Below are 27,460 nucleotides of genomic sequence, written 5' to 3'. Positions count from 1 at the left end.
ACATTATACTTTCAGACGAGCTGCAGCAAAAACACATTCCTGCCACAGCGAACCTTTGTAGCTGTTTTCAGATCAGCGCAGGTGTCTGGAAGAGGGGATGGTTTTACCACGCTTCAGAGCCAATCACCGATTGTTTACTGAATGAATAAGTGGCCAGTTGCACACTGAGACGCTCACAGAGTTCCTTGTGTCGGCGTCGCTGCTCTGATAACACGTCGGGAATCCTGTTACCTGCTGAAGGAACAAGCTCACGGCGTGGAGTCACTTCTACGTTTAGCTGTTCCTGCTCTTTTCCTGCAAACTGTTTTTGTTTATCGCTCTCCGGGTGCTGCAAACAAGGGAATGTGTTTCTCTTCTGCAGCCAAGGTCTCAGTTCTGTAGGTTTTTATTAAAGCATCCCATCTGGAGCGTGCGATGCAAGGGCGGAATACTAAAAACGCTGAATTTGGTGTTTTCTTTTTTTGTGAAATAAAGGAACATTTTTCCTCCTACAAGGTTGGGTTTAACAGATCTGTCAAACGGATGTTCCTTTTTAGAGTTTTCCATGGCAAAGAGTGGTGAAGTCTGATTGTTCTGAGTAAAACGCCTTTAAATGGAAAGCAGCCGTAGTTAATAAAAATAATCTGTTTCAGTCGAGATTCAAGATGGAAACGTCTCCAAAAATCTGACTTCAAAAGCTCCAAAGCAAAACTGAAAGCTGCTGATTCGTCCACCTGTGAATAATCTCTCAGTCGGGGGACAACCTGGACACGTCTCCAGTCCATTCCAGGGACAACCCAGAGAAAACCCACGCGTTACGCAGTCATACTGCAGCTGGGATTCAAACCCACAGCCGTCTACGTACAAGGCAACAGTGCCCTGCTGCTGATTCTGCACAACCGCAAGAGAAATGACACTTTAGAATTAAACAGTTCCATCTGGAATCCACTTAGTTGACCAGTTAGAGATGAGTGTAACTGCACTTTAATGCAAAAATATAATAAAAAACAGTTTGTACATCATTTATCTACAGCAGCTTTTTTTTGTAATTTCCTAAAATAATTTATTTTATTTAGTCCTTTAGTGTTTTTTTTATTTTATTGTACATTTTATTTGTGATTTTATATATATATATATATATATATATATATATATATATATATATATATATATATATATATATATATATATATATATATACATATTGCATATATTTGCATATATCGATCTGATGAACATACTGGTTGGAATTGTTTGAGAGATTTCAATTTAGATGTAATCAAAACTATTATGTATGTATATATATATTGTGTATATATATATATATATATATATATATATATATATATATATATATATATATATATTGCATATATATATATATATATATATATTGCACATATATATATATATATATATATATATATATATTGCATATATTTGCATATATCGATCTGATGAACATATTGGTTGGAATTGTTTATGAGAGATTTCAATTGAGATGTAATCAAAACTATTAATGTAACTTTGTCACATTGTGCTTTAGGAGCATGCTTTTATTTTGGCAAGCCTTTTCAAGAAAGTAGACCTTTTATGAAATTTAAGTCATGTTTAGTGTTAATTCCTGGTAGAAAGAGGGCAGAACATACATTTTATGTTACCTCCTGGTGATTCTGTGGGGGGGAAAGCACATTTTGCACACCCTGTTTGGACCTCCAGGCACCCGTTGCAAAAGCTGTTTCTTTTCTTTTCTGACATTTTCTGTTGCTAAGCAGTGAAGTCCAGCCTTTAATCGGCACTCATTCATGTTTTTTTTAAATCATCCAATAACTAATCAGAAAAGAAAATTAGTACTTAAATATAAAGCAGTAAGGAGTACTTTTATTTATTGGTGTCCACACCTAGAAGAATTTAAGGTTTAAGTGTTGTTCACTGAAAAGCCATGTTTTAATGTTTATTTCTGATTGTAACAGGTCACTGAGTGTTTCATGCAGGCTGAACATGAAAATAGTCTCCTACACCTATCTCCTGCAGTAGCTTCTGATAGAAAACAGTCGGTGAAACTCTAGGATAGAAAATCCTGACAGATCTACATCACACTGTCACTAACATTCATGGAATCACCCATCTGACTCACGACGGGGAAGGCTGTTGTTGGTTTAGCGTCCAGGAAACAGCAGAGAATATCCCAGCTAGTAGAAGCTAACCATTAGCATTAGCAACTCCACCACACAGCAGAACTCCTCCAGACTTGTGTTATTTGTGGAGATAAAACATCAACGTTGCAGAGCAAACAGAGTCAGTGGTAGAGTCGTGTGTGTGTGTGTGTGTGTGTGTGTGTGTGTGTGTGTGTGTGTATGTGTGTGCGTGCGTGCGTGTGTGTGTGTGTGATGGCGTGCAGTCAAACTGTGTTCCTCATCGTCGCCTCTGTGCAGAAACCTGCAGCTCAGATGTTGTTTGTGTAGCTCTGACTCACAGGCTGTGAAAGTGGAGGAGAAAAGTGGAAATCAACGTCTCGTCATTGCACGCCGTTGTGGTGATGTCAGGCCCACCTGGCTCTGCTGACATCCATCTGAGGAGCTGTTTTAATTGTGTCCTGATTAATCCCCCCACCCCCACCACCAAAACGTCTCTAATCAGTGTTTATATGAAGTTCTCCCAGCTGTGTCTTTGTCTGCAAACATCATCATGGTTACCATCATTTATTAGAGAAATAATCCGAGTCATGCTCAAGTAGAGGGTTAAAGGTTGTGTTTCTGGTTTGGTTTTGGTAAAGTTTCAGGTGAAGTTTAAGAATATTTGTCTAAAGAGAGTAGAAAGTGGATCAATGAAAAAAACTCAGTTACTCAGTTTGTTGTTGTAGACCAGAACGCCTCACCGCTCATCAGATGCATGAGATTCAGTTTGAAATCTGAGGATTTGGAGTAAATGTGTGTGCTAGCAGAGCTGGATGGATTTTAATGCTTTAACTTCGACGTCAAGCAAAACAAACAAGCAAAGCTCGGCTAAAGGGTTAATGACGATAACCACACAATCAACCAACTCCGTAAGGTTTGTGTCGATTTCACTGAAATTAGTCGTGAAATCTAGTGATGGGATGTATGGCTCTATCATGGGAGCCGCCCATTAGTCGGTCGTTTAACTCAAAAAGCTGGCTCCTTTGAATAAAGTAAAGCCAAGAGAGCGGGGGGTATCGAGCAACGTTTTCCCGCGGTGTCCGTGAGGGCGCACGGGGTTGGGCGGCATTCCTCCCATAGATCTGTATCTTTTAGAATCAGAACTATTTCTCTATTAAATAATAATCACATAATCAGAAGACTCAAGGTTCAATCTGTGAAACGAGAATATTAATTACTTGATATTATAATCCTATGATAGTATTTTAATAAGTAATATAACTTTAAATGTTACACTAGACTGATCACACGTAAAGCTAAAAGTCACATGACACATTTCCTTTTTCTGATCCAATCAGAACCTTCCAGATCTGACGCGAGGCGTGGTTTTGTTGGTGCTTGGTAAATCCCCTTTTCGTTGTCAAATTCTGATTCGACCATAAATCAAAACATCCATATTGTAAAACTATGCCCCACGTCATCTTAACTTGAGTTCAAAGCGTTCTAGAGAAGTTATCGGAGTGGCCAATCCGTAGCTTGCCTCTTAAAGCCGAAAGAACCCAACGACAAGCTGGATTAAATCTGTTGCATGTTCCACCTGCTGCAACGGTTCCTTCAGAATAAAAGCTGAACCGTCACGACCCCCTTCAGGGTCTCGCTGATGCCAATAAACTGTCGTGACCTGGGAGTATCTCAAGACTGGAAGGGTTGGCAACCGCTGCATATCTACAGGCGTCGGTTCCAAGAGGGTCTAAAGCTGGAACCCCCGTTTTCCTGCGGTGTCCGTGAGGGCGCACGGGGTTGGGTAGCGTTCCTCCCATAGATATGTATTTAAACATGTGTTACATACATATCTATGGTTCCTCCTACGTCCGTCACAGCAGTGGGTGGGGTTTGAGCGACTTCCAGGGAGGTTTGTTAAGATGAACGGCTCTCTGCAGGGACTCGGCTCTCATCATTCACTTTGAAAAGATTCGATTCGTTCGTGAACGTCGCATCACTAGTGAAATAATCTCAGCAGATTCTCTGTGTGCAACATCTGACCTACAACCTGATGATTTGTCTCTAATTAGTGGAGATTAGTTAATTATTGGACTTCAGACATGAAGGCGTCCTCCACAGCTAGCTGACATTAGCTTCACAGGAATGGCTTCAACTTCAAGAGGATGGGAGTGGGACAGTTGCTTCAGCAGGAAGTACCTTAGCTACCTGAGAAAAATGTCCTGCTTCTAAAATAAATGAATAAATAATAAATTTTCTATATTTATCACACACGACCTCCTGCTAAGTGTTTACATTACCAACGATGTCGGATATTTACTTAAAATCTTTAAATTGTGGATTAAAACTTTTGTTCTGCCATTTTTCAGCAGAAGATTTTTTTTAAACTTGACGATTTTTTATTTATGTGTTAAATGTGATGCTGTGCTTCAGGCACTCCAGTTATCCATTGAAGTTATTTGCTTTTTGGTCCTCCAGGGCCACCATCCTGCACTTTTTGGAGGTTTTTCTGCTCCAAAACATCCGATTTAACCAGCAGGTGATTAACAGGCTTCTGCAGAGCTGATGAACAGGTGATGCATTAGGTCAGGTGTGTTGGAGCAGGAAAACAGCCAAAACACGCTAGACGGGAGCCCTAAAGGACCAGGGTTAGACACCACTGATGATCATCCTGTCTTGAGCATAGCCCACTCACCTTTTTTGAGCATATAAAATGTTGAAACGTCTGTCCTTTCAAAAGGAGAAACTGTACTTTACTAAACTACCGTTGTTCTACGATCAAAAACATCCTGTTCCAGAGTGATGCAGAAATCCGGGTCCGGGGTTTGCTCACACCCAGGCTGGACTCTACAACAGGCCATTTTAGCTGATGTTCAGTTAAAAATCGTTCAAGTTTCAGCACTGCAGCCAGAAGTGACGAGAAGCGCTCAGAGATCATATTTCCCCGGTGAGCCTCGCCGCAGCGGCTCTGTAAAATCAGGCGGAGAATATAAAAGCCCTTCGATAACAAATAAAACCATTAATCACTTCGATCCACTCGATCTTTTTGTTCCCAGCAGCTTCTCAAGTCCAGAGAGTCTGGCTCTGAAGTCCTACTCGTCTTTTTCATGCTAATTTCTGCTGCTTGTGCACTTTTATGCTTCGTGTTTTTGTCCTTTAAGACGTTTAAAAAAGGACCTCCAACAAAAACAGATCAGAGTTAGAAACGAAAAGTTCCTTCAGGTTTTTCTACTTGCTCTCAAAAGCAGCTAATCATCCAACAGAGGGAAGCTTTTCTTACATCACATTCTGCTTTTCTCAGTTTTAAATGTTTTAAAGCTCATTTTTACCGTTTCGGTTACTCATATTTTTCTTGTTTCCTGATTTTTGCCTTTGAAGAACTTCATTTGAATCAAGTGCCTTTTGCTGGCTCGTGTTTTAGTCTCGTTCCGAGTCGTGTTGTGGGATGGTTTTTGTTACCTACCAAACCCCTTCATGCTCTCCTGCTTGTGCGCTACCTCCTGCTGTGACTGCCTGACGTGCACGCCTCGCTGCTGCTGCTGCTGCTGCTGTAGTTGTTGCTGTCTCTGGTCTCGTTGATTGACGTGTCGCTGCTCTTGTTGTTGTTGTGCTTCTGTTTACAGACGGTCTGGTTTGATCTGCACCAGAGACTAACCGATACAGATGGCACCCCCAGCGCAGTAAGTAGACCACACACTGAATGAATAAATGTTGAGAGTTATGCAGCAGCACACAATTCCTGAATCAGCATCTTGGTCTAATAAAAATAATAAGAAAAAAAACTCCAGACGTGCCTCCGACACAAGCTGCACCCTCCTACAGTCATAACGGCCTCGTGAACGGATCATAAATGGGATTTTTGAATTATTTCCCATGAAACTCATGTCTTGTTTGGCCGTCTAGACCTGAAGAATCAGAAATAATAATAATGTCTGCCTGCTGAAACGCCTGCAGAGGAAATAACCTGCTCGATCTTTTGTGGTACAACTCCATTATGTTTGCTGTGAAGTCTCCAAAACTACAGTAAATACCATGAAAAGTTATGTGCAGGTAAAAATACTCATTCCTATGAATCTGCTGCGGTCCAGTTTGAATGTCTTGAGTCGGTTTTTGTGGAATTAAAAAAAAAAAAAGCTCTGGCGCTCCTGTTACAGGACAACACATTCTCACACCCTAAGCGTCGGAAACAAACGCTTGGTCAGCCACCCTCCACGTCAGACCCCAGACGCCAAAAGTGCCCTTTTTCGTTACTTATGTGCGAAAAGGGGTTTTCCCCTTTTCTGCCTGCAGATCCCAATGCAGCGTAAAACTGACGTGATGAGATGTCCGCTGATGCGGCACTGAACCGGCTCGTTTAACCGCACCTAAACCTTAATGTTTCACTATTTATAACCTTCCCTCATCCTGACCTTAACCCTCTTGCTACCTAAAACGTTACTCTCACTGTGATCAAGCGTCTGTTTCCCATGCATTCTGACTGTGAATTTTCATATTTGCCGCCCAAGGGGAACGTTAGAACATACCATCTGGCGAGGGGGAGGTTACACATACCCTCTACTTTTAACCTCCACCTTGGTAGTTGAAACCTCCCCCTCGCGTTGGCTTGGTCCAAACTCGACCAATGACGAGGCGGCTCCCGCCGTTCACTTCATAGAGCCGGCTTTTAGAGCGATCGACACATCACTAACGTGTTCGCTAGCAAGATGGTTAAGGTTAGGATAGGGGTGAGGGGAAGGTTAAATAACAAGAGGATAAGGTTAGGGTGAGGTACAATGAGCTTGTTTGGTGCCCTGGCTGCGGACATCCCATCGCGTCAGTGTAACGCTGCATTGGGATCTGCAGTCAAATAAGGGAAAAACCCTTTTTCGCACGTAAGTAACGAAAAAGGGCACTTTTGGCGTCGGGGTCTGACGCGGAGGGTGGCTGACCAAGCGTTTGTTTTTGACGCGCTGGGAGTGAGAATGTGTTGCACAGGAAGTAGGAGCCGTGGGGAGCAGAAAAGACCGGCTAAAGCACCGGAGCAGAACTTGTCGGGTTCCTGGGGTACCTTTCCAAAACAATAAGTCCAGTACAGCTGTCGTGTGAAGGTTTTCATTTTTTAAGAGCTGAAGAACAGACGCCGTCCATTTGACCACCCAGAAGTTGAATTAGTCTAAATATCGGCCGTGCGTGCGCACACTCCGGCGCCTCGCTGCAGCCCATTATCTGGTTATTCTTATGGAACCGTTCAGATTTTTTTTATCGTGAAAATTTTCATTTTAGAGACAAAATTACTTCTGAACTGAAAGACCGTAATCACAGCCGGACCCGTTTTAAAACGATTCTAATCGCAGGGATTTTCCACGTTAACGGCTAAAACCTGAAGAAATAATCCGGTTTGGGTGAAAGTAAACTTTTACAGGCAAATGAGATTAAAAGACAGAACTGATGTTTTCAGAAGCATCCCCGTGTTGAACTGACCCGGTCCGAGTTCCTGAGAGTCTCACGTTTGATCGTGATGCAGAGAAAAGCAGGAGGACGTGTTTTTACGCGTTTCTGCCTCTGGCCCCAGGTCTTCTGTCTGCAGGAGGCCCGTGTGATGATCACATATTGCACTTTTGCCCACTTATCCCTTCCCATTAGCTGCTGGGAAGCTGTGAGAGGCGGACTAAATTGCCTTGTTGTCATGGCTACAGACGCAAAAAGGTTGCTGTTATTGTTTGGCTTTTTTCTTTTTAACCTATTATTAGAACATGGCTGAGGAGAGGAACGTGAGACGGTGAGCAGCACAGGTCCAGCTGGACCCTCACACTTATTTTGGATCAGTCACATGAGGGTTTAAAGCTCACGTAGCCCGAAACCCAAATGTTTCCCAACAAGATCAGAACCAGTGGTTCAGGTCAAAGTCTGATTATGTGGCTGCTTTGTTGATTATTTATTATTATTTGTTGAGTTTCATTAGTTTGTATAATCGAAGATGTTCTGGATCTCCCAGTGCCAGACTATGTTGTTTCTGAAGGTGATTTAAAAGCCGTAGTAAATTTTAAGTGGTGTTTTATTTTGAAGGAATCTAGGAAGTGACCGTGGTAACAGCTTGTGGAGAGGACAGTTTGCTGGATGCATGGAAACAGTTCTGGGACCATTTAAAGTGTTACTAAGCAACAAACCCAGGACTACAGATCAGGATGATGGGGGCAGATTTATCCAATTAATGACTGAATTACTAATTATGATGATTTATTAAAGGATGCTGGAGGCTGAATAAAGGCGGGCAACCTGAAACAGACTATAAAAAAAATAAAATAAAAGTTTAAAACAACAATTCTTCTCCAAATCTCTTAATCTTCTAAAGAACAAATGAATAAATGTCAGAAGAAAAGACTCAAATATTTACAGCTAATTCGTTTAGGGATGATTTTAGTTTAAAATCCTGTGATTCTTGTTCTGGTTTGGGCATTATTTACACAGATTCGCCTTATAACAGGTTCAACAACCACTGATGTGATGTTAAATATTTAATCCATTACTTTCTTTTTCAAATGTGCAGATGTGTCGTCTCCTAACTATCATCCAGAGATTAAATCCAGAAATGACGTGCTCCTATTGCAGCAAACCAAACCTCGGCAGACAAACCAACGATTCTTTCTTCCATCGTTTCCATTTTCTCTGCAGAAGAGACGAGCTTCGCTGTTTTCAGGCTGACGCATAAACCTGGTTTTATTTTATTCAGTCGCTTGTTTCTTTTTTACCTGAAACCAAATAAATCAGGAGTAGCAGAGAGGGTTATTTTTCATCCGCTCACCTTTACCCTCACCCTCACCCTTCCATCTCACCCTCTCACCCCTCCTTGTTTCTTCTGGAGAGTACGGGTCCGTTGGCCTGCCTGACTCCTGCTGCTAAACGTGGATTTCTCTTAACAAGGTCATGCTCTGCATCACTTTTATGTAATTGCATCCCTTTTCCTCTGGCGCCGAGGCCTCCTGACCTTCCATTCTCCACCGGGAGAATGACTCCGATGTGATTACCCGTCACCTCCTTTCCTCTTTCAGCCGTCTGTCAAACCAATTCTCCCCCCTCCCACTCGTCTCCCCCCCGGTCGCCCTGCATGACAGAGGACCTGTTAAACCGTGTATGGGGATTAGCGCGTAGGTGTTACTCGCCAGCAGTCAGCTGATGGGGATTTTTATTCCAGGTGAAGTAGGAGACATCAATCACACCCACTGTATCCTGCCTGTTGTCTTATCCTGGAGAGGCAAGTCGAGGAAAATAAGCAACAACAGAGAGAGGCTGGAGTTGGAGAGCGACATCAGAAAAGAGAAAATAAAGGGGTGGGTGAGATCAAGGGACAGATTATAAAGCAATAAAAGAACGATAATAGAAATGATGCGAGAGAGGAAGTCTAAGCTCCAGGGTGCTGCTGAAACGTATCTTTGTGCATTTTCCTGCCTGTGTTGTCTTTGCACAGCTGTGTTTATTCTAGGGGAAAGCAGAATTATTCAACAGGAAACCCGTTCAGGAGCTCCAGCGGGTTGAGAAGGTTTCCTTCAGGCTTCAGCCGCTCTGGTTGGATCTGGATCCTGTACTTTAATAAAACTCAGTCAGACCAAACTTCACTTATTAGGGTTGGTTTTATTTTTCTAGGAAAGTTTTTAGGAATTACACTGAAGTTTATGGTCCAGTCCCATTTACTGCCTGTGTTTTAGTTCATGTGAATCCATTTTAGATGAAACAGAAGGTTTAGTCTCGGCTAAACTGCCTGGAACACAAATAAGTTACAAAACCATCTGCTTTAGTAGCCTAAGAGAAGAGAATCTCCTGAAACCTAAAAGTTGTTCATAAATAACATAAAAATAAATCCACTTTTCACATCTAACAAATATGTTCTCACGCCTGCGGCAGCTCACCATGGGACAGAAATCTGCAAACTTTCTTTTTAAAGACCAAAAAGACGTGTCACCTAGTCTTTTAACCCGAACTCTTCATCGTCTGAGTTAATTTAACACAAAAAATAAACTGCTTTATTTTATCATACAATTCTTAAACAATATAACGATAATAAATGAACGAAATGAGCCCTTGCCACCAGGGGGCAGCAGACATGTAGAGGACTGCAGGTTTCTGGTGAAGGTACTAATCCTGATGGGTGCTTTAGGCCAAAATCACGCGCTCTGCGCTCCTCTGACCAAGGCCTGCTCGTTGTCCCTCGTTCTAGGTGTCGTACTCGTGAGGACCGGGCTTTCTCAGTCCTAGCACCGTCACTATGGAACCAGTTGCCACCCTCAGTTAGGCTGTCCCCATCTCTGCCAGTCTTCAAGAGTCGCCTAAAAACCCACCTCCTCCGCTTGGCGTTTCCTGAACATGTTTGAATTTGGCCCTCTTTTATGTTGACTTTATCTCACAGTTTTCATTGGTTCACTTTTTCCCTTGTTTTACACATTTGTCTTCTACTAGAATGTTTCACCTTTTTTGTAATTTGTATTCTGTAATTTGAATTGCTTTTATTTTTCTGATTTATTCACTTTATTTAACTTTGTACTGTTCCATGTTCAGCGCCTTGGGCTTCCTGACAGGGTTGTGGAAGGCGCTTTATAAATAAAGCTTTGATTGATTGATTGAGAAGAGGATCATGAACCCTTCCACTGTCTTTATGGGTGACCCCGCGAGGAAAGTTGGCCATTGAGCAGGGTTGATGGTTTATCCCCTGAGGTCCACGTGGCAGGGGTGAGGTGGTGCTCCAGCGTTCGTCCGCTAGCCAGTGGCTAAATCAGCGTTGTTTACTTTATCTCTGCAACACTTTAATAACAGCGATGTAGTTCTCCACGCGTTACACAGACGCTCCGACACAGAGGGCTTCTTCTCAAACGTTACCTTTAGACTTGGGTCTCCTCCTGCTGGTAATCTGTGGGAGTTTACACGCAGCACACACAGCGTCTCCCCGGGTCCAGCCATGGCTAACTAGTAGCTCGTGACGCCCGTCTCCACCACGCCGCCCGTGAGCCACGATTAGCTGGTGGATACGTCAGTATTGTTTACTTGATCTCCAGCGTGTCCCCGGCTCACCAACCCTCCTTCACCAGCCGTGGTTGACAATCAGCCAGCGGTCGCTCCATATCCATATACGCTGGTAGCGGCAGCCAGTTTGTTTACACCGAGGCGCCATGATCCATGTGAAGCGGGTGTTGTGGGAAATTATGTTCCCCTGAAATATTCTGTTTGCCTCAGGCAGTCAAGAGCAAATATTTCCAAATCCACAGAACTTACTGTCCATTATGAGGACTAAACTCTCAAATGAAAGATGTTAAACTGAGCGAGATTACATCTTTTTACATAACTTTCAACAAAGATAAATATGCTTGCTGCAAAAGAGTGAACAAGAATGTTTTTACTGTATCTTTTTTATTGTTTTTAGGAGGAAATACAGATAAAAAAAATCACAAGAATAGCATTATTACATTACATCACATAATTTTACCGTAAAGGTTTATCACAAATTTTGTGAAAATAGCCAGAAGTGCGATCTCCCGACACGGGGGGCAGAATAATTCAGGGTAACACAATTTCTCACAACACCTGGCCTCCCAGCTGACGTCACCCCTCCTCCGTGTGTGAATGGTGACCGCTTCAAGAACAGAAATAGCTCGCTTCTTTCAGAACTTGTAGGCTGATCAAACAGAGGTCGAGTAGCTAGCTTTAAGCTTTGTGTGGGTTAGGCTCATAGACTGTTCATACTTAGGCTACACAGGTTGGAAACTGATTATACAGTCAAACTCATGAGTGGGCCACCGTAGCCGCAAGTCTTTCTCTGAACTGCACGGTGCTAAAGTGTCGCAGTATTTCATCGTGATTTTCATGGATTTCACACACGGGTCCTTTAAAGAACAGGGGCGTGTCCAGGGAGTGGCCTGGGGTGGCACATGCCACCCTTGGAATCTGATTGGCCACCCCAGGTGCCACCACTCTAATTTACCTTTAAATAGGCTTTTCATTGTCTACAAAAGGCTTGAGAGTAAAACAAAAAAAGCATAACCATTGGTGCCACCCATGCACAAAGTTGTGCCTCACCTGGGCCACCCCATTTTAATAGATCTAGACACGCCACTGTTAAAGAATCAACATTGTGAGGTTTGTTTACATTTCAGTGCTTTTCACGTCCTGCAGTACCACTCTTTACCAGCGGGCGGAGCTAGTTCAACAGCAGAAGAGTTTACTGAAGGTTTAATCGTTATTGTAGGTTGGGGATTAATTTCTCCCCAGTTTTAAGAAATAAGACACTCGACTCTGTTCAGGAGACATTTTTCTATATTTGTGAAGTCAACAGAGTTCCTTGGGCTTTGTTAAATGCGACACCTAGAACAGCTCAGCATCTCCGTCCTCACAGATTGGACTCCTTCTGAAGGACGGCTTCATTCAAAGTAAACTTTATTCCATCCATTGACGGTAAAACCCAAGTGAATGAGTTTGCATGGACAAACATCACATTTTCAAATCTGTGCATTGAACAAAATCATTGAATAAAGAAGTTATAGCTGCAGGAGGATGTGTGAAGAAATAAAACACCAGCAGGGAAAGCAGACGTGTGATCAACGACCCAAATAAATAAAAGAACTCAAAATGAAAACATGTCGGATGTAAATGGATCAGACAGCGAGGGCCGACGTTCAGAGGTATGTCAGGATCGATGTGTCAAATAAATCCAGAGTTATAGATGATCTGAATGATTACGTAATCTAACGCAGCTTTGGCTCAGACAAACTCAATTACCCATAATTCTCCCACAGTGCTGACTGAGCGAAACCCGTCCTGCTAATGCACTTGAAGGGGGTTTGTTGGTTTACTCATTATTTTAGGAACATTCTTTATATTCTGTCATCGTGTGTCTGCAATGTTTCAACAAGATTAATCACCAAATGAATTGGTGTTAGACTTATGCAAATGTTTACCTCGTCGTTTTCTCGGTTTCTGCCTTGATGCCAAAGAGTTTCTTAAACGCTGCTAAATGAAAAAAATGTTTAACAAATTAAAACAAAGCAGCTTTAACTACGATACCCCCACCCAGTCCCTATCGCCCCCTCTGGCCAGAATATTCCATTTGCAACTTCAGCCTGGCTGACGCTCTGCTGGGGAAAATGGAGCTGACATACCTGGTGCTGCAGTCTGCTTTCAGCATGTTTTCTATCATGATCACTCCTCTAGACACCAATGAAGGCTGAGGAGACATTTCAGCTGTTAGATTAAGGTGTTAAAAAGATGAACGCACAGCGAGGAGATAGGTTTTGCTTTCGGTTCTACAAATGGACACTAGGGGGTGCTAAAAGCAAGCCAAAACTGCCTAGTTCCCCTTTAAGAGAACATTAGTGTAAGGTTTTGGCCCTGACAGAGCCTCTGCCTTGTCACTCACTCAGGTTGTTACCAGCGGTTTGTCAACAGAAGAAAAAAAACAAGAGTCCAGGATGTTGCAGAGCTCTGACTGTTTATCCTTTTTCTTTGAACGCAAACAATCCATGACATTGGGGCATGGATTCCCCTTAACAAGCAATCAACAACAACAGTACCGAATCCACCCTTTTAAAAGCCAACTTGGAACCAGCCATTATGACATGGGCAGGGGAAACAATTAGCTTGAAATCCTGCAATCAATAAAGTACATCTCAACATCTCAACAAAATGTGTCAAACAATCTATTTACATATTTACCTCCTACCTTAACTCAAAAGAACAAAAACAAGAACAACTACACTTAAACAAACACAAGATAACCTCCTCTCCCCCCCTTCTCTTCAGTCAGTTAGTTTCTCCCTCAGTAGAGCTGATTAAGCACACCAGGAAGTGATCATGGCTGCCTATGGGCGCGCTTCCATGGCAACACTTAAACAAATGACCTCAGAAAGAAGGGAGTGATGAACACCAATAGATCAACTCTCACCATCACAACATTCTCAATCTTCATAAATTCATCAGAAGGTCTATTTGAGCCAGAACAGCATATCAACTGTTAAAGAGATTGTCCCACAAAGTTACTAATGTTGATTGTATTTCCTGTTTGTCAATTTCAAAATCATTAGTTTAATTTGAAGAATTAAAACTTTTAAACGTCAAACTGGTTTCCTCATTGAACTGAAACACAGACACTCAGATATTATCGGCAGTTTATGGATGAAAACAACCTTTGAGTCTTCTGAACAATATAAAATTTGGTTATTGATTTATTAAAATTAATATTCCGAATTAATACGTAGCATGGTTCCTCTTTCATAAAAGAGCATAAATCCATAACGCTACATTTAATGGCGAGCCAGCCAGGAGCCGAACCTAGAATCTTCTGATCAGGATAGACTCCCTTCTACACGAGACCTGTGGTGACGCTTCATCGTTCCTGCCTTCATCTGGGATGTCTACCTTCACGAGTACATCACGTTATTGTGTTTGTAACGGCAGGTGGCCTGTGCTTGACCACCATGTCGTCACAAAAAGGGGGGGGGTATGTAACGTGAGGAAATATGGGTTTCCTCCCAGACTCGCTGGCGTTCAGGTCTTAATCTGTGGGTGAAAGTTCTCAGCGACCCAGCTTTGACACAGCTGAGTCCAACACCACCTTTGTGATAGAAAACAGTTCAATGAGGAAACAAGTTTGAAGGATTAACAGTTTTAATTCTTCAAATTAAACTAATGATTTTGAAAATTGACAAACAGGAAATACAATCAACATTAGTAACTTTGTGGGACAATCTCTTTAACAGTTGATATGCTGTTCTGGCTCAAATAGACCTTCTGATGAATTTATGAAGATTGAGAATGTTGTGATGGTGAGAGTGATATGAGCTGGGATGGGTGCGTGAGTGCATCTGATTTTGCTTCAGGAAGAACCAGGTGTCTGAGTGAAAAGTGATGGTTTGAATAAACTTAGGCTCTTAGTTGGAAAAGATGCATCAAAACGCTAAACACCGTGTTCTGTCTCACCGAATTCTTTTGGACCCTCTTTCGGATCCGGGGCGTCACCTTAGGATGTTTCATCCAGGGCACCTTGGCTGGCAGAAAAGACAAAGATGCGCTGCGACCCGGTCCAGAGTTGTCCTCGGTACACGTTGATGGTAAAGCGTTTTGTCGACGCGCTTTCTTAAGTTAATTCACTCAGAAATCAAAAGACTCGGTAATGAGTCTGCGTTAGAAGTTGCGATTCAGCTATTCTGCCTGGCGTGGCAGAAACAGCGTGAAAGGGGGGAAGAACGAGCCAACAGGCTCTGCCCCCCCTTTGGTTTTCAGGTCTGTTCTCTCTCGTTGTCCAACACGAACTCAATCATAAGACTGAAAACTTACCAAAAACCTTTCTCTTCTCAAAGCAAACGTGCGTCATCAAATGTGTCTGGAGTTTACTGTGAGCAGGTGTGTGTGGATGTGTGTGAATGTTTGTGCTTGAGTGTGTGTGAAGGTCAGTAACAAACATTCTCAACATTATTTAAGAATGGATTCATTAAACCATTATAATTACCCCAAAGCTAAATAGTCATTCATTTGATTAATCACATTTATAATGAGCAAAATGATAATGGTTACTTTAACATTAAAATCAAGAAAAAGAAGTTTAAACTTTATGTTTTGACTTGGTCTGGGTACAACTCATGTAAACACATCTTCTGGTAGACTGCAGGTGGCAGATGTTATGGTTTCCTCCCAGACTCGCTGGCGTTCAGGTCTTAATCTGTGGGTGAAAGTTCTCAGCGACCCAGCTTTGACACAGCTGAGTCCAACACCACCTTTGTGATAGAAAACCCATATTTCCTCACGTTACATAACGCTCTATAAAAGAATAGTAGAAAGTCAGTAAAACGTCCTTCCTGACTCCAAATGAATTCAACTTCCTCAGGAGGTAGAGTCGCTGCTGGCATCTTCCTCTGTTGTGCCAAGGCGCAATCGCTGTTTACAGGACAGACATTTACCGCAATATTACTACCAAGCGAGGCGCAACAAGTGCAGCAAAAAAACGCCGTGTTTATAAAACACACTATTGCGGTAATGTTACGCTGATTTGCCGGCACAGTGTGTCTTGTAAAAAAGGGCTTGTGAGTCATTTTCTACCAGGGCTAAAGAGACAAACAAAATGAGGCCAACCTACATGAGAATTTTCAGCGTCCCCAACATTCCTCCACATTCCAGTTTACAAATGAAAGGCAGCTGATTGTCATCGATTGAGTTGCGATTTTCAAACCAAGGAGCCATTTGGCTACCTCTGGTAGAGCTGAAAATCCTGGTAGTTCTAGTGTTAAGATCAATGAAGTTTTTTTTTTTTTTTTTATCAAGAACAAATGTTCACATTCAGGTGAGCTGAAGGAGGCAGCGACTTTAAAACCAGAGGTCTGTTGGTGTGTTGATGAGATGAACAACAGTTTGGGTTTCTGACCTCCAACCCTGCAGCTAGCATTTGGTTTGTTGCATGAGGCTCTTCTATCTGAGAGCGTTTTTCTGAAGCTGGTTTTGCAGAGGCTGTTTGGTCGGACAACTCTTAGATCTTAGAAGTTCAGACGTAGCTGGGTTGTTCCAAAAACAAGTATTCTCCTCTTTTCATCTGAAAGAAATCTTGTTAACAGAAACTCCCAAAAGTGAAGCCAACAGGCAGTTCCTCCTTCGTCCACTAGGGGCTGGTTTCAGAGAGGAGCGGGTTTCCATTTACTCGTATGTTTAAAGAGCAAGTCACCCCCTACCAGATTCTTACTCAACTCCCACTTCCTGTTTGAAAAATGCAACAAATGCTGTTGCCTAGCAGACCGAGAGGGCGGAGCCGCTAACAAACACACACACACTCACGACGTTGTGACATCATAATGTACCATCTAACATCATAGTGTACTTCTTAGCCAATGGCGACGGCAGATTTAAATTCAAATGCAGTGCTGAGTTTTTACCTGACGACGGTGCAACACTGACAGTTTTAGGCAGAAAATTTAAATTTTAACTAAGATGCACTGAAGTGACGAATTTTTGACTTTACGTGTCTGCAGCACGATCAGACACTCATTTATATAGTTTATCAGCAACAAAAATGTTGATTTGGAGTGACTTGCTCTTTAAAAAAGTCAGCTTCACATAAAAAACAAACATGTTTACAGCCTGCTAAATAAAACCGTTTTAGGTTCAATGGGTCTAATTTACCGTCGCGACAACTCAGGGCAGATTAAAAACATCTGACTTATTTTACATGAAAGTTTGTTTTTATAAAAATCCCTGAATGTTGTCCCGTCCAGATGCCTTTCTGCAGCCCAGATGACGTTTGTTAGATTATTTGAAGTCAGCTCTTACTGTCCGGTAGTGTAAAAACCCGTATGTTGTTCTGACACTTCTTCACCTGCAGGCATTTGCATTGTTTAGGAGCCAGAAGGACTAAATCACTGTGTGCTTTGTGAAAAAACTGCAGCAGTTTTCGTGTCCAGCCAAGATTGGGAATGCGTGTCACATCATAACTTAGCAGTAAATCTTTAAATAGCGGTATAAAAAGTCACAATCCTTTCATAACTTTTATTTAAAGATCAAGTCACCCCCAAATAAACTTTTTTTTTGCTGATAAACTAAATAAACGAGTGTCTAATCGTGCTGCAGACACGTGTAGTCAATAATTTGGCACTTCAGTGCATCTTAGTTAAAATTTAAACATTCTGCCTAAAACTGGCAGTGTTGTGCCGTTGTCAGGTAAAAACTCTGCACTGTATTTTAATTTAAATCTGCCACAGCTATTGGCTAAGAGGTATGCTATGATGTAAACTGGTACATTATGATGTCACAATGCTGTCATGAGCTTGTGTGTGTGTGTGTGTGTATTTGTTAACGGCTCCGCCCTCTTGGTCTGCTAGGCAACAGCATTTGTTGCATTTTTCAAACAGGAAGTGGGAGTTGAGTAAGAATCTGGTAGGGGGTGACTTGCTCTTTAAATTTCTGGTTAAAATGAGCTCTAGTTGCTTCAGTTCTGCACTTTCTGGATGCGTTACCATAGAAACTCTTATGTAAACATGGCGGGATGCATCTCGGTCTGTTGCCGAGGTGGTTTTACGAGATCTGAATCTTCTTACCGTCTCCGTCTTGATGTATAAATGATGGCACTTGTTCCCTGAATGGCTCTAATCCCCTGGTGGCTGTTTGGAGTCCTGGCACTGGAGATTTTCTCTGTAAATTCAATAACTGCTCCTACATGCATTAATCAATCACAGCCCACACTCCCTGCACCTCCTCCTCCTCCTGGCTCTGCTGCTACACAATTTAGTCCACTCATCCTGCAGACCTGACAGCTCCCTCAGCGCGTGTGCATGTGTGTTTCACCTCCATATATTCTGATGTTGTTTTTATTGTCCCTTTTTTTCTTTAACTTCATTGACTTTTTTGTTGCAGGCTTTTATCTAACCGACTGCTTAACTGCACAGAGACCTTGTTTTTCAGTTTGAAGCCATTCTGTGTCTTTTTTTCTGCCTGCACATTTTACGATGCATACTTAATTGGCCATGATCAAAGCACAAAAAGAAGCAATATAGATCTTCCATTACTCAGACGCTCGGGATGAATGTGAGAGTTTAAGAGCAGCAGAAAATAAACACACACAGCAGAAGAGACTCGACACAGCTGGAAGCTGTGCGCTTTTATTTTAATCTATTTGTAGGAAAACAGAGTGCATGTTTTAGTTGAGTGACTCGAGTCTGTTTGGAGAGAGCAACAAGTTCTTCTGATATAAGCTACAAATATTTAACTTTGAAATCAAAAGTACATCAATCTAAGAAAAAGGAAATGAACTGGAGGATATGTCGATTACACAGGGATGTTTTAATTTTCAGAATAAGATGAAATGTTGAGATGGAGGAAAAGCAGTTTTCAGATAAAAATGTCTAAAGTCAAATTTTTCATTATCATCCTGAGATTTCAAAGGTGGCTGTGCTGCTAAAAACCTACAGTCATTGTTAGGGTTCCAAGCCCAACGGGCCCTATTGTTTTTCTACGGATTTTTCATTATTATTCTTCTCCGCTAATACTATACGGGCGCAGGAGCCTGTAAATGCCAGTAAAAATCTGACATGGTAGTCTGGTAGAAAATCCTGACCGCTACTCAGATTCGAAAATTTGGACCTGGAGTCACCTAGGTGGCGCTATTGTGGAGGTGAATGCGTTTCAGCTACTAGCTCCCAAAGCGTAGGTCACACAGTCAAAAACTTTATATGTACATGATCCTTGGATAATTTTGCATGTTTTTTGTATGGCCACGCCCATTTCCGCTTAACTAGATTTTTTTTTTTTGCTAGATCGCAAAAAACACAAAGCTTAGTTTCAATCATCAATATGTCAATGTTTGTTTAATCAACTTCAATTTTTGTACTTATGATCTATGGACTAAGCTAAGTTGTTGTGATGAAGAAAAATGCGGAATTATTGAAAATTGAGCTAACGACACCATGTCAAATTCAGTGCACTAGCTAGCACATGTCCTAATTGATGATATCTTCAACATTTTTCAAGATAACATGATGAGACTCTAGATCCTTACAAAGTATGAGCGGTAAGCCCTATCTACCAAATTTTGTTTGGATTCACCAAAAGGGGGCGCTAAAGAGTCAAAAAGTTTGTTTCAGCAAAACGGCTTGACGGATTTCCACAGAACTTGCCAGATATGTTTATCATCGGACCCTTAAGCCATATTTCTAAAATTATTAATAAGTGGGCGTGGCTTATAGGCTTTAAACATTGTCGCCCTTTTACTCATGAAAAATACATATTCTATACAGAAAGTTACAATTCATATCAGTCATAGTGACATCTACAATCACAGAAAAAAATTTGAATTTTGTCCAATTGGTGGCGCTGTTGTACCCCAAAAAATGTTTATGGGATGTTTCTCCCCATTTCTTTCGTTAAAAAACAAACAAATGATCTCATCCTGTGTTTAAAACGTATGCAAATTAGTAGAAATTTGCATAGTAAGTCCAACGTACTTTCATTAACTCCTCCTGGCCGTCAAACGCAATCACATCACAACTTTGCCTGACAAGAGAGGAGGAGCGGCTGACCAAACGATGTGAAGGGATTTTGGATAATTTGCTTTTTTTTTAAATATTATTTTTTAAAATAATTTTTTTGGAATGAAAAAGTTTTTTTAGTATAACTTCAAAAGATTTTGACATTTTTCAAAGCTGTTCATAACCACCATACCTAAGGTCAATTCAAGTGTATATCTTGATTTTCAGCTTGATTCAACAATAGGGGGCGCTATAACTAGGAAGAAATTATACTGCTGAACTGGCTAAATGGATCTGCACGAAACTTAGTGGTTGTCATCATTATAGAGTCTTAAGACTACATTATCAATATGGTAATGATCAATCAAAGTGGGCGTGGTTTATGATCATTTAAATTTCAAATTTGAAAAATTTCCTAAAAATCATTATTTGCATGTAAGAGGCTAATATTTTTAGTTGTGTTAACTGGGTAGCCTTGAGCTTACTTCATGAAAATCGCAGCTCCACAAAGAGGTTTGCGCTTTATATTTACGAAAATACATTTTTAGGCTAGCAGTTGTAGCGCAAATTCTGCTATCACAATCTTCTTGAAATTTGGCACAAAGTTCACTCTTATGTGGTTTTTGAAACACATAAAATGCCATCTTGATTTGAGCACCCCCTTGTGTTTAATTATAGGACTTGTTTTTGTTGACAGCCACTAATGCAAATATTATTTTATTATTTTAAAAGTTGAACATTTATGATCCCTACAAAAATATTAACAGAATTCTCACATCACAGAGGTAATATGGGAATATTTAGAGATTTCTGTATAAAAGCATAGATTTTTAATTAATTTTTTAACTTTTTGCAAGTTTTTCTGAATAGTTGGACAAAAAAGTAAATAATTTGTGTTAGAAAGTTTTTTAGGTATACAGTAAATATAAATCATTTATAACATTCCACATGTATCTATGGTGATCTGAGATTTTTCTAATTTTGAAAGTAGCACTATTTCTTTTTGAATATTTTCATTTTGGCTATGCCCCTTATAGTTATATTTACCAATTGTTCTTCAAAAAAGCTTTGAGTCTACTGATTTAAAAACAACATCATATTATTCCGCATTTTAACATTGCCATGTGAGAATATTTTGGTGATTTTAGGATGATTATGGATTTTTCAGGATTTTTTAAAATCATTTGATTAGTAAGTCACGAAATGAAACTCAGTTTTTGTTGAAAATCTATTAAATCTAGGGACATTATCAAGTATTTATGTTATTCCTTATATACTCTTGATGTATAGATTATTGTTTGGTAATCTGTAGATCAAATATGGATTAAGAATAACGTTTTTGTTTCGGTCTATTTATTTATGAATCTCAAATGATTGAGAAGTCAGCCATGCCTGTGAAAGATATGGCAAACGGTTTAATGACGTATCCTGCGTGTTACTTTCATTGCGCCGGTTGAAGTGAGCTGACGGGGCGGCGGCGGGAGAATGTGTTTTTTGGGCGGGACCGCGTGAGGAATGGCGAAGGTGAGGGCGGGGCTGGGTGGGCGACTGGCGCTGGATGGCTTGGAACCCATTGATAACGGCTTGCAGTTCTAGTTATTATTATTATTATTATTATTATTATTATTATTTATAACTGAGGGTTCTGGGCATTTGAGTAAGCCATAAATAATTAGGTGTTTCTTTGATATGAGAGACTGTCTGTTTGTAGCATCAAAGGAGGAAGTCAGAAGTTTTATCAATCTTTCAAAATAAGAGTCTCAAACATCTGCTGCAAAATATCTGATGCTTAAAATGTATTAATTCTATTCTCGGTTTAAGTTCGATCAGACAACCCTGTTAATAAGTTATTTTTGTAATCCACTCTGGCATCAAATAAATAATTAAGTTGTGGCTTTTTATGAAAAAAAGTTGAGAATAAAAGTGTGTGAGGCATAAAAAATACAGAAGTCTGACTTGTCATAATTCACTAAGACAAATTCTGTAGTAAGGACAATTTAATTCAAATGATGCTTTTGAGATTTTAGCGTTGTGAAAAAAAAATCTCACAGAAAATATAAGAGAATAGCAGCAGGTCAGTGTCTTGTGTTTCAGTCCCTTAACCTTAATCCTGGTTACCTTAACCTGGCCCCTCTACTTTATGTTTACCTTATTGAAACCTGTTCAGAAATCCACTGAAGAAAAGTTGCTGCACCTAAAATAACTCTGCATATAATAAATTTACTTTATATAAATGTTACGTTAATACCAATAAGTAGTTACCTAATACGAGACCTCACTGTGATCAAACTGCTAAACTTAACGTGAAGATTAAAGAGTTAAATGAGGATTAATTTAAAATATTGACTTAATAAAAAGCGGGTGAAAATATGAAGGAATGATTTCTAATTGTGGCCGAAACTTTTTAGTGAAAATTCCTCCCTGAAACAACCCGAAACAAAAACGACATTAAAACACAAGGATTCGTGTGGAGCAGGTCACGTCTGTAAGAACAGGCACTGTTGTCATGGTAACGGAACCATGTTGTTGGCTCAGGACCACGGTAGTTCCAGCCAGAACCCGATCCGTATTCTGGATTAAAGTGGTCCAGCATGTTAAGCACAGTGAGACGCTGAGATTAGCGCCAAGAATCTCAGAATTTAAACAATCTGGTCATGAATCACCCTCGAGAGCAAAAGTTAGAAGATTTAAAAGTTGATTAAAAAAGAATCGTTATTATTATAAATGATAATTATCGTTATCACATTTATTCAGTAATTCTCAGAAGAATTTATAAACATTCATCGGTGGTGAGAAACCAGCAGAATATTGATGAAAAGTAACGTTTTCCTAAACGCATGCAGCGAGTTTTCCTATGAGCGGCTTCCTGGAGGTCAGAGCTGGAACGTTTTCAGAAGGAAAATGTTCTCAGAGATGGTTGGATTGAATTTGTTCTTGGAGACATTTTTCATCTGAGAAAATAAGTGACACCACAGGGATTTGTTGTAAGTGTGGATGCATAGTGATGAATAATGAAAGTCTCCGATGAATTCAGGCTTTTGCTGCTGTCTTATTTATCGTGTCATGAAAATGGTTGCAGGTATTTACAGGGTGGATATGATATGATAGTCTGTCATATTGTGCTCATTTCATTTGATCTTATCTGTACAATGTTTTTTACTACTTCTGTGAATTGGACTAAGAGTCCAGAATACTTGACCTGACTAGCGTAGGCCGCACCGATGTTCACTCTGGTTTTAGCACTTTGCTTCACCTCCAAAAGCGTTACTCTCTAAAGCCTGAGTCATGCTTCTCCATCAGCTCCAAAAGGGAGAGACATGCACAGACCGACAGAGACGTTTTCCTCTCATGCTTCTTCGTCTCCTGGGGAGTGTTGCAAAGCAATTCCCCGCCAGGACAGCAGAGGGCGTAGCGCTGTTCTGTGGTATCCTGTCATGAATCCGGTCCAAGATAGTGTGTTTAAATTGTGGGGATTTTTTTTTTGTATATAAGATACTTTTTAACACGGACAAATCTGTCTCATTCTCCTCCACCTCTTCATGCGCTCGCTTTTAGAGTATTTTCGTTAGGTATTCTTCAACCTTCTCCATATCTGCCGCTAGTTATCCTCGGCTCTCTTTATGTTTTTGAGGGCGCCATGGTGGCGGTGTAGACGACAGCGGTGCCCTGACCAATCACAAGCTTGCGTTCTCCGTCTCGACGGACGGATGTTTAGAAATGAGAGCTCGACTTCGTCTGTCCTTGCGGGGGCCCGCCAGCAGGCCCGCAAGGACGGATAATGGCGTTGCGTGTCTCCGCACTGATACAGACGCAGAAGCATGACTCAGGGTTTACTTTTGGGCCATTCCCATCTGTACCGGGTCGGCCCGGGCCGGGTAGCGTAGGTTGTTTACATATCTGGGTGGCCTGGTATTTTTACGGGCCAACCAAGGCTCATTCTCAGCCCTCTTCTCGAGGCGGTCTGCTTCAGGCCGACCAGGGCCAACACACCCACTGCTGACAGCAAATTCACCCCTTCCATTAGAGCAAGCCTCTGATTGGTGGGTAGAATCAGCCCACATGGGCTTAAGGCAAGGATGTGTGGAATCAACCGGGCCAGGCTGGGGCCGACTGGGGCTACCCGGCCTGGGCCGACCCGGTACAGATGGGAATGGCCCATTTTACTTCCAGGCTCCGCCATCATAGACGACCTGAAAAAGCTAACAGCTAGCATTACAGCTAACAGCCATAAAGCGGGTATAGAGATAGAAGCAAGGGCGTCAGTCTGGAGCCGCATGCGGCTCTTCCATCCATCTGATGCGGCTCTGTGTTTGTAAAATAATGAATGGATATTTAAATAAAATGCTTTATATTTTACTGCATTAATTTTACATCTGTATGCCAATTCTAAATGTAAAGATTGTCTGCGTAAACCTGAACAGGCCCAACCCGGTCTTACTGTGAGACCGGGTTGGCGCGTCACGCTTGTGCGTCATCATATAGGCACTTTATGAGCTGAAGAGGATGTGAGATTCTGGGCTTCTCCTCAGACGGCTCCTGGATGTGTCGCCACATTGGAGACAGGAACAAGCGCTATTCAGCCAAAGTTTCATCATCAGGGAACATTTTCTAAGTGACAAGTCTCTCTGAGAGACCGGGTTTGGAAAACACTCGCTTCAGTGGGAGGAACCTTCCCGCATGCGCTCTGGTTCTCTGCATGGCTCTGGGGTTAATCAAGTTTAATTGTTTCTCGTTGCAACAATCTTCACAGGAAGGCAAAACAGTTAAACGGCAGGTTACAGATATTTCCATTTGACTGTTTATTTTGACAGATGAACTCAAGGATGTTGCTTGGTTTGAAAGAATTACCTCGACGCATACTGATGCGCATGGATGAGCTGACATTTTAATCGTTAACGCACATCGCGGAGGTAAAATATTCCCATCAGAACATCAGAGCTTTATACTGGACACTGTTCAGCGCGGCTTGGAGCGCCCACGGTGGACAGTGAGCTGAAGATCTGGGGTTCGCAGCGCAGTGCAGAACGGCGCATGCGATAAGATTTCCTTCCACTGAAGCGGTCTGGAAACCCGGTCTCTCTGAGGGATGTGTCACTTGGAAAAATGTTCTTTTTATGAAATTATGAAACTTTGGCTGAACAGCGCTTGTTCCCAGCTCTAATATGGAGACGCATCCAGTCTGAGGCAGAATAGCCTCTTCAGCTCAGAAAGCACCTGTAGAGACATTTGATCACGCACAAAGTTTATGTGGAGCAGAAGCGGTCGGGCCACGGCAGGTGAAACGTTCCTAGCCTACATGAAGTGTAACATTAATATGTTACTGGACAAGCTGGTCTGGTTGGTTAGACCAGTGTTTGAAGTGGAAAACACACACACACACACACACACACACACACACACACACACCAATTAAAATAATGCTGACAGCGTGGACTAGAAGACAGGTGATGGTTTACGTGTTTAAATGATGATCAGGCTGCTGTAAAATGTAATCTCCATCCACATCCAGACACAATAATCCTCTATTCTTTCTCTAGTTGCTCTGCTCTTGTCTGGGCCGATCGCGGCGCGCCTAACTAGCGGCTGATGCACAGTTTACGCATTTGGAGAGGTGGGCTGGATGCTTTGCGTTTACTGGAAGATGGTCCACTTAACGCACGGGTGTAGACTAAATATTAATGACAAATGAATGAAAATTAAATTGTGAGTTTTTACTTCATATTTTATAAATAAAAATGACGGGGGAACACATTTATGACGTCTTTTTAAACGAAATTTTCTAGCGCGACCTGCCTGCTTCACTTAAGTCGCTGCTTATTAAGGTCTGTCCAAAATTACCGTGGGAAACGGGTAATAATGGCTCTTTGATGGGAACAGGGTGCCGACCCCTGGATAAGATCTGAGCTGGTAAAACAAAAATCCTCATCAGCAGGCGTTTTTGAAAGTGGGGGGGACACAGCTGCCAATCACAAATTTTGCCGGGGACATGTCCCCGGCGTCCCCGGTTAAAATGACGCCTATGGATAGAAGACACCTAACCCCTCCACAAAACTATCTAATGTGGTTTTTGGCCAGCAGAGGGCAGCAGAGTGGTGTCAGATATGAAACTGGTCAAGTTTCCAACCCAACAATCACTGAGATCAATGTAACCTCTAGCTTAAAGCTTAAAAAAACGATCTGTTACTTTAACATCAAGTTAACGGAAATGTTAGGAATCAAACTGGCATTTAACTAAGGGGGACATTTTAATATAAATATAAAATCTATACTTTAAAAATATAGTTAGGTTTTTGGCTGGTTTTTTTTCTCCCACTAATCCCAGATAAAAATACGGTGGACCAGAGAGACGAGACCCACTGGTGATCTGCTGCAGTCAGCAGGGCAGCGGGTGCTGCGCTGCAGTGGTCCATCTATTATTTCAGCCAGAGGAGATTTGCAAATCACTCCTCATTTGAATACACGAGGAACTCCTTCAGCCCAGAGAGAGAGAGATGCAGAGAGATGAGAAGAGCGGGGAGGACTGGGATGAAGACGACAAAAATCAGAAGAATGAGAGGAACAGAATATTGAGAGGAGAGGAAAAAAGGTGGAAGTGAGGATAATTGAAACAAATATTTAAAAAAGCCCCATGCGGTAATAAAACAGGATGAAGAATTGGGTCGGGAAATGATTCTAAAGATCTGACCGGGAGAAAGACCTGTGTCTGTCTCGGGTATTTCCCAGTTTCCATGGTAACGTACACCCTTTCTCTGCTCTAATTTTTACACTGGAGGAGATGAACGTTAAACGCGTAGAAACGTTCATACACACTGAAGCAGAGACGATAAACTGAATATTTTACACAGTCTGTGAAAAAACACATTTTAACACGTTAAAGTCTCACAGGAGGAAGTTTTTAGCAAGTTTATTTTTAGATCAGCTGAATCTTCTCACACCAGCGTGATCCTGTCTGCTTCCAAGATGCATGTGAAGCTTTTGGATCAGGATCTCCTTTAAGCAGCAAACAAAGCTGCTCAGCATGTTTTACAAAGACCATATCAGTGTGTTGGATGTGGACATTTAGGAGAGTCCTGGGACTAGAAAGTTTTATTAGTTACTAGGGATGGATGGACAATATATAGACATCAATATCGGTATCGGCCGATGTTAGTCATTTTTTAACATATCGGTATCGGATCGATAAATAAAACCGGGCCGATATTAACAACTAACATTTTTTCTATCTCGTCCCCATTTGTTTGCCTGTTTCAGAGAGTGAGGGGGTGATGTGTGATTGTTTAGTCATGTGAACAGTGAATGAAATCATCTCAGAACCATAAATGTGTGTGTTGTGTGTACATGATAACGTAAATTCAGCTTTAATCATTTTCATTATAAACAAAATCTGCTGATTTTGATGCATTA

At 41.4% G+C, this 27,460-nt stretch overlaps 1 protein-coding gene across 2 annotated transcripts in view; it reads left to right on the top strand.

The window, feature by feature from the left end:
- necab2 (N-terminal EF-hand calcium binding protein 2) overlaps positions 1–27,460 on the top strand; it is a 146,731-nt gene that overhangs the window by 102,235 nt on the left and 17,036 nt on the right. The window contains exon 9 of one of the 2 annotated variants that reach the window (XM_015965211.3): positions 5,720–5,776. The exons of the other annotated variant lie outside the window; for it this stretch is intronic. Coding sequence (XP_015820697.3) covers positions 5,720–5,776 — 57 coding nt within the window. The remainder of the gene's footprint in view (positions 1–5,719; positions 5,777–27,460) is intronic. 2 annotated transcript variants of the gene reach the window in all.

The sequence above is a fragment of the Nothobranchius furzeri genome, chromosome 4, assembly GCF_043380555.1.
Source record: "Nothobranchius furzeri strain GRZ-AD chromosome 4, NfurGRZ-RIMD1, whole genome shotgun sequence".
In the NCBI taxonomy this organism is placed as follows: domain Eukaryota; kingdom Metazoa; phylum Chordata; class Actinopteri; order Cyprinodontiformes; family Nothobranchiidae; genus Nothobranchius; species Nothobranchius furzeri.
The sequence above is the reverse complement of the archived record's forward strand: the minus strand, read 5'-3'. Positions and strand labels throughout refer to the sequence as shown.